The sequence below is a fragment of the Coffea arabica genome, chromosome 11e, assembly GCF_036785885.1.
Source record: "Coffea arabica cultivar ET-39 chromosome 11e, Coffea Arabica ET-39 HiFi, whole genome shotgun sequence".
Taxonomy (NCBI): domain Eukaryota; kingdom Viridiplantae; phylum Streptophyta; class Magnoliopsida; order Gentianales; family Rubiaceae; genus Coffea; species Coffea arabica.
The window spans coordinates 16108608-16117084 of NC_092331.1; the positions used below are offsets into that span (position 1 = coordinate 16108608).

General features: G+C 40.1%; 1 protein-coding gene across 1 annotated transcript; it reads right to left on the bottom strand.

Moving 5' to 3' along the window:
* Positions 1-4370: 4370 nt before the first annotated feature.
* LOC140021164 (uncharacterized) lies at positions 4371-5207 on the bottom strand. Its single transcript, XM_072071935.1, has one exon. The coding sequence runs from the start codon at positions 5205-5207 to the stop codon at positions 4371-4373; it is 837 nt and encodes a 278-aa protein (XP_071928036.1).
* Positions 5208-8477: the final 3270 nt, after the last annotated feature.

Genomic DNA, 8477 nt, shown 5'->3' on the forward strand with positions numbered 1-8477 from the left:
CACCGAATTTCCCGGGTCAATGTAGACCTTCTTCACAATATAATTGTTGGTGAGCACTTCAATCACCAAGGTCTCGTGACTACTAGAGGCAGTTGGGACAGGATCACTGGGCCCGTAGGAGATCACCTCGGATAGGCGAGAGCTTGACTCGGCTTGATCCGGGTTAGCTTGCCTGTAGGTCCTCTTCCGGGAGTTCTGACTATCCCCTCCCGTTGGACCTCCGGCGATAGTGTTGATGACTCCAACAATGTTTGACTCATATCCTAGCCCCTGACCTGAAGATCTGTCTCGGGGAGGCCCTTTTGTCTCCCTAGGATCCTCTCGTCCATCACGTCGGGATTCATTACGATGACCTCCCCCTCGGCGGATGAACTGCTTTAGATGTCCTTACCTGATGAGGTTCTCAATCTCCCTTTTGAGGTCGTTGCAGTCCTCAGTCTCATGCCCGATGTCTCGGTGATACAAGCAGTGTCGCGCCCCATTTTTTATAAGAATAATTAATTTAGTTAAGGAAAATGAATTTTTGATTTAAAAAGAAAATGAAAAAATATGGGTCTAAATGGGACTTGAAAATGCGACGATTTGACCCAAAATATAGTTTAAAAAGGGTTTTTGAATGAAAAATCGGAGTCGCCACTTGGTATTGAGTTGAGGTGTACCAAGTCACCTAAAAATGAATTTTAAAGAAAAAAAGTAGAAAACCCTTTTTAAATGACTCCAAATCTATGAAAATCAGAGAAAAAGATTCGGGAGTCACATTTGAAGAAAGGGAAGGCAAGGATAAGAATCCAAGGCACCCTTTCAATCTAACCAAGGCTAGTTGCGCGATTTAGTCAAAGATTTTCTTATTTTAACCTAAGGATTTATCACATTTGGATGTACTATATGAATGCATACCCTAGACCTAGGAGGGTTTCGGGGGGTCGAAATGTATCTTCAAAACTTACTTGGTGGTACCAATCACATTAATTGTGACGCCCAATAAGGACTCTTCGAAGAAGTCACGAATAATGCAAGTCATGTGAAAATGAGTGGAATGAATGTAGGCAATGTGAAAACATGAGTTTGTATGAAGTGAAAGTAATAAAAGACAATAAATGTGTAAGTGGAAGTGTGCAAATGGATGTACAAGGTGAGGTATGTAAAGTGATAGTATGAAGTGCATGTGTGCAAGTGATAGTATATAAAGTATAAGTGGTAGAGTGAAAATGTGCAAAATAAAAGTTGTGTGAAGTGAAAATATGGAAACGGGAAAAGAATGTGAAGTGTGAGTGCAAAGTGATAGTGTGAAGAGTGAATAATGTAAAAAGTAGTGGTGTGTGAAGTGAGAATGGTGAAAGTGATCATGTGCAAAATGAAAATGCATGAGCCCTAGAGGAATGCAAAATGGGTACGGGGGGAACCCTAGACTGTGACTCAATTTTCCCTTTGATAGAGAGAATAAGAGCGTGCTAAGGCTAGAAAAAGTCAAACTCGTCCATATCCCATACTTAAGGGGTCTTTCCCTATCTAATCAAACAAATGCCCTACCCTAATTCTATTTCTTAAATGAAATGCAAGTCTAATGTTATGTGTTCATACAAAGGGGTAAGGAATATACATATGGGGGAAGGAATATATGTGTAGGAAGGATGTCATGCAAAAAATGATAAAAGACCCTAAAAAGTGAAAAAATGCATGAGATGAAATGTTTATTCACACAACCATGCTCTAATGCTCGAAGGGTTCCTAAGGGTCTAGTATTGGACTAGCCCATATCTATGAATTCCTACTAGCATTGGACTAGTGAAAAATCGGAACAATGAGCCACAACTGGCGTTGGACTAGTGTGGATTCGGGAAAGGGACCACAACTAGCGTTGGACTAGCGTGGTGATGTCACACATTCACTGCAATCAAATAAATCATGTAAAGCATAATAAAGCAAATAAACACATAAATCACATATAGCACATAACACATAAGCATGGTATCTAGATGCAAGGCCCTAAAAAAGCAAGTAACACACAACACATAAGCATGCAAAAAACACACAAGACAAATGAAGCAAATGAACCCCTAACTATTACACTTGGGGATGCCCTACTACAATCTAAGGGGAAAAGAATAAAATAAAATAAAATAATTAAATCCCTAACTATTACAACTTCGGCATTCAAGTGCCTTTCAAATGATCAAAATTAAAAGTAAATATACAAAACTAAAACAAATAAAGTGGATAAACAGATAAATAAATAAAATGAAAACATTCAAAAGGCATGCAATTAAGCTCATGTAGTCATATAAGTGCGCACATAGGATCAAATAAAGTAAGAAATAAAGGATAGGGTGTACCTCCCTTGAGTTGGAGCCCTAACGAAGTGAAATTACTTATTTGCCCTCCAAAATAATAAAAAAAAAAGTCAAGGCATCACTTTAAATAAGAAACCATCACATGAAGTGGGAATAAGCATAAAATTGAATCAATCAAAAGGCACTTAAAAGGAGGCAAATGACCCATGTTTAAAAAATTGAAACAAGTAGAGACTTGCTTGTGAAATCAAAGAAGCACGAGGGGTCAATTTATTGAATGTCAGGGGGTCTAAAAGGAAGAAAAAGTAGAATTAACGACTCAAGAGTAAACATAGCAAAATCAAAATTTAAACTTCGCAAAAATGGAAGATAACCCATCTGTTATAATTAAGCAACAAAATTACCAAAATTCTACTAAAATCCGAATTAAACTAAGAATTATCAAGAATCGTTAAATGCTCAAATTTCATCTTACAACTCCTAAACCAACTGCCCAAAACAAATTAGAGCATATCAAAGGAAATTAACATTTGAAAGGGACCAAATTAATTGATTTTCCAAAGTTTCTGGGCCATAAAGGCATTACATGAAAGAACAGGGGTCAAAGCGCAATTTATAGGAATTATTTCATGCAGCCTATGAAGACTTCATCTTCTTCGTTGGGTTGCTTTGTGCTGCAATATTTCTAATGCAACTTCGCGGCCATTTTTCTCAAGGTTTAAAGCCCAAATGCCAGAGACTTATATACCCAAATTACAGACAAAAAAATCCATCCCAATTTCATGCAATGAATTCTGACAAGATAGATTGCAAAACAAACGGGCAGATTGCGGGCTACGGAAAAAGAAAAACAGCAAGAAAACTGAAAAAACAAAGCCCAGGAACGTGAAAACAAATGAAAGTGAAATGAGTTGGAGCATTGTTTTGGGGTGATACCTGATGAAGACTTTTTTCGAAATCAGGACAGGAAACGCCGTGAAAAAGAAACCGCTGGAATCGCTTCATTGTGGCGTCGAACCCGTACCAGTGAAATCAAGCAGCGGTTTTGGGGGCAAATTCGAAGACTTTATCAATGTTTTCTGCGAATGATTTCTGAACGAAAACTTCTCCCCTTACTTCCTAGTTGGTGCAGAACTTGAAAATTTCTTGAAAGGAGCAAAGATCAAAGAGATATTAGAGCTCAAAGATGGCTGAAAATCAGCCCTTGTTGCGCAAAATTCTGCAGCTTTTCCTTCATTTCCTTTCTCTTCCCTTTGCAGCCTAGATTGACCCTCAGCCCTCAAGCTTTCTCTCAGATTTCCTATCCTCACTCAATCTGCCAGAAACCATTCTTGCTTCCTCTAGCCGTCTCTTCCTTTTCCTTGTTGGTTCTTCCCCGAAACCCTCGCGTTTCTTGCCTTTTCCTCCCTTTCACTGTTTTTCCTCTCGACTTTCGTTCCTTTACTCCAGAACTTAGCCGCACTCCTCCTTCTCTCACTCCAACCACCACACCAGATCCTCTATTTCCTCCATCTCCTAAATTCTGTTTGTTCCTCAACCGTAGCTCTCTCTATTTCTTAGTTCTCCGCTGTTTTCTTTTTTTTTCCGCCGTTATCCCTTTGCTCCCCAGATCCTCCTTGCTCTCCCCGTTGTTCTTTCTTCCTCAGTTTTTTTTTCAGCCGCCCACAGATCTCTGTTGCCCTCTGTTTTTTCTTTAGCCGAGCTTCCCTCTCATTTACCTCCTTTTCTCCTTTTTCCCGTAACCCCCATATCCTATTTCTTCCATTTTCCTTTTATTTCTTCCAAAATTTCCTCAGCCCCCCAAGTGTCTCAACACCTCACCTAGAAGGTGTTGTGTTGTCAAACAAAATAAAGGGACACTTGTCCCTATGCATGCCCCTTCCACGTGTCATTTTTTTGCTTTTTCTTTTTCTCTTTTTTTTTTTTTGAAATTTAGTATGAAGACAAAAATAAATAATAAAAAATAAAGTAAACCAGAACAAACTAAAATAAAAATACAAATAAAAACCCTAGAATTGAAACAAATAAACCTATAAAATTAATTAAACAAATAAAGTTAAAAAATAAAAAATTTGGTGTCTACAGGCAGTAGAGGTTTGAGTTCCTCTTGTCTCGGCTTCCGAACATCTTCGGAGGTGCCTTCCCGAGGTTGTTTTGTTCCATTACGGACAACACACGGGATCGGGTAGTGTTCAAAGGGGTCAACTCAGACTCGGGGATGGATGATTTCCCCTTAGAGATCCTGTCAAACACGCTGCGGCGATCTCGGTCAGGACTTTGGAAGGCACTCCCTGTCCCTGCTTCACTTCGGCCAAGATCTTTCCCCCTTCGGGGGTCAGCCCTCGAGCGGGCGACTTGGACATCTTTCTTCATGCGGTTGAGGTCTTCGGCCTGTATGCCCTTCTCGACCTTCAGCCACAGTTCGTGGAGCGTGCGGGGATATTTCTTGTGGATCCCCGTGTTGAATACCCCGGCAACGAGCCCATGGGTAAAGGCAACGATGATCACCTGTTCATTGGGGTCAGGTATTTGCACACTTTTCTCGTGGAACCTTTGGACGTACGACCGAAGTGACTCTCCAGGGTTCTGTTGCATATTCAGCAGATAAGCCGAGGTCCTGATCGTAGGTCGGGATGACACAAACCGATGGAGAAATCTCTCCACTAATTCCCCCAGGGTTGAGATGCTCTTAGGTTCTAAACCCCAGAACCATTTGCGAGTTGTCCCCTGGAGGAACACTGGAAAAGCTCGGCAAATGACTGGGTCAGGGATGCAATATAAGCGGAAAGCTGATATGAAGGCATGGATGTGATCTTCGGGATCACCTCGGCCATCATAAGATTGTATCAATGGGAGTTTGAAATTTGGAGGAAGCCTTTCCTCATTGATATCATCAGTGAAAGGTAGAGCCCTCATTTAATCCACCCCAGATCTTCCCAAGGGCCGAGGTTCCTCCTCAGGCAGTCGTCCCAAGAGCCCTCGGGAAAATGCCTTAGTCAGGGAGACTACCTTAGAGGTGGCCTTAGAGAATGCCCGTTTTCAAGCACTCCGGCTTAGGTGCCTCCCATCAGACTCTTCTTCAGATGATCCTTCAGGAGACCCATCTGACTTCCTTTTAGAGGACTCCGCCTTTTGCTTGCGTTGTCTCTTAAGGTACCTTCCCAACTCCTCAAAAATGTTAGGATTCTCGGTCACAAACTCGGCCATACGGGCTATGGCGTCTTTGTTTGCGGGCTGAGTCCTTGGGGACTCATGCCCTTCGGAAATATCTTCCTGCTGGGCTGCATTGCTCTGCTCAGCCCCAATAGTGAGAGCTTTCCTGCTCCTAGAACACGTAGGCTTCATATTCTGATGTCTTCACGTTCCCACAGACGGCGCCAATTGAAGAAGTGATTTCTGACCGGCTGAAATGAACCAGGAGTGGGGCATGTCCCGGCTAGAAAGGTCACACCGGCGAGGTCACCTGCTTAGGTTACAAGAGGGGCTGAATCCCCCGGTGTAACTCCGAAACTTAAGTTAGTTCGGTATTAAAAGAGCAATATAATGGAGAGTGATGATATAGCTTGTGTTACCAGAAAATGGTCATCCCATTTCTCAGTAGATACGTTGGGTATTTATAGGGGATCGATTGGGAAGAGGGTCTGCCAGCACAGGTTCCCAAAGATTTGATATGGACAGCGTATTAAGTTGATTTGACTAGTCCCTGTGGGAAGCTGCGTCGAGACAGTGGCCAGGTTCAGACGGCAGGTGTCAGAGCAGCTTTCCGTCATTCAGATACCATGTGTCAGGGTCACACCCCACCTATTGTAGTTGTCGGATACCAAGGCATCACCTCGGCTAATGAATTGTAAATCCTAGCCGAGATGGTAATTGGGTCGATATCACCTCGCTAGGTAGTGGGCCGAGTCGACACTTCCTGGAAGCATCACAGGGTGAGGCCCCGGACTATCCGGGCCGAAACAACCATCCTTAAAGACCAAGGCAGAATTTTCGGTCCCCTTTGATCCAGAAAAATCGTGAGTTTTAGCTCCTTTTTGCAGCTCAAAGTGGTGTCCAAGAGTAGATTTAAGTGTGTATGAAATTTGGTAGGATTTGGGTGAAGATTTGTGAGGTTTTTGTCAGAAGAAATTTTGAAACTTGGAGGTTGTTTGTTGCAGCTGATGGCCGGCCAAGAGAGAGACTAGGAGAGAGAGTGTTTGGTCAAATTTTAGCTTCCTAAGGAAGATACAATGTGTGGTGCAAAAATCACTCCAAAGTCAACTCTCAATAGTGCGCGTTTGGGCTCGATTCCTTTCGAGTTTATTTCTCTAGTGCACTAAACCTCTAATGCACTTATATTCATATAAATATTACTCACTCTTAATTATCCCAAGATAATGGTTTAAAGTCCCTCAATTAATCGCACGCGTGAAAACGCGTATTTTCAATTTAGGCGCGATAAAGTGAAACATTCGAGAAATTCTTATAACGATCATACCACTAACTATCACTTGAGTACTTAAACCTAAATTTACGTATTTTAAAACCATTGTATATGTCTCCAATTTTCCGAGCTTAACGTACCCCCAATTGGCTAAAATTTTCAAACACGCTTTCACTATTTTCATTAATCGAGCTTCCGAAAAATTAATTTTTGAAACAAGTCACTTTAAAATATAATGAAGCTATAATTCCATATATTTAGGTCTAATAAGGATAGAAAATAATATTCGGGGCAAAAATCCAAATAGATAATTAATTGAGCCAAAATTAGGGGTTTAAAAATAATAATTTTACGAGTCCTCACGTGAATTGAGTATTAATTCCTCAATTAACTTTTCTTAATCTATTATTGATCGTTCTTAATTCTCCAATATTAATACACTCTCTATTCAAATATAGCCTAGAAAAACGTGCACCCGTCGTTCCAGACTAAACAAATTTTCGAAAAGCGAATTTTTCAACAAACCGCTTTAAAAATATAAAGAGGCGTCGTTCCATATAAATGGATTTAAAATGGTCGAAATAAATAATTCGGAGAAAATGAGTAAATAATCATTTAAATATTCCAGTAATATTCTATAAAAATAAGAAAATTTTCGGGTCCTCACATCCTCCCCTCCTTGAAAGGAATTTCGTCCTCGAAATTCATACTTAGAACAATATCATTCCCTTCATGGTTAAGCCTATCAGATCAATCATTGACTTACGTTTTTCAACTCACTCCAAATCATGAGTTGATTACTTTCTTCCGGGAGATTTTAACTTTCAGAAGGCATATACAATCACCTCATCATATATTATTAATATACATTCTAAACCATCCTTTGAACCATCTGTATAAATCACAAAATCACCTCATCCGCTCGGTAAAGCCAACACAAGTGCACTGGTTAAACGATTTTCACCTTCAAATTCTTCCTCACATTTAGAATCTCAAATAACTTGCCAAGTCTCGTATCCTTAGAAGTCCCTGATCAAACCAAGGTAATATTCGACTACCTCTAAGAACTCCAAATTTCGGTAGGATTTTTCTAGTCATTTCTTCTTAAACAGCTTCCACTTAAGCTGAGTTAACAATAATTTCTTCCTTAGATATTATATAACTTAGAAAGGCTATTTCTTCCCATCGAACTCACATTTATTGAACTTAACAAAAGTTAGCGTTCTCTCGGGGTTTATAAAACTACCATCAGGTATTTTTTTCATGATCTTCTCAAACTTTAGGGTATATCAATACATCATCAATAAATGCCATCACAGATTAATCCTATTACGATTTAAAACCTTGATGCATTAATACAATAATTGCTGCTAATACATTAGTCAACCCAATTGGCATAACTGAAAATTCAAGCATCCCCATCTTGAATTGGAAGTGGTTTTAAGCACATCAGTTTCTAGGATTCCCGGTTGGTAGTAACTCTACTTTAAATCCCTTATTTGCTGCTCCTAACCCTTGATTATAATTTTCGTTTATGTGAGGCTATGGAGTATTTGTTCTTAATAGTCTCATCGTTCAAATCTCAATAATCTATGTATATATAGCCTCAAACGTCCATTCCAAATATAACATCCGGTCCTTAATCGTTAGGCTCATTCAAGCCATCAAATATTTCCTTTCACTCACCCAAATCTCACAACTTTTAATATCTCAAATTGGCGATCAAACATTGGATCCCATCTTCAACCCTAAGTTCTCGACTT

What these genes read in the sequence shown, in the direction of transcription:
- LOC140021164 (XM_072071935.1), bottom strand. Translation starts at nt 5,207, where the DNA reads ATGAGGGCTCTACCTTTCACTGATGATATCAATGAGGAAAGGCTTCCT.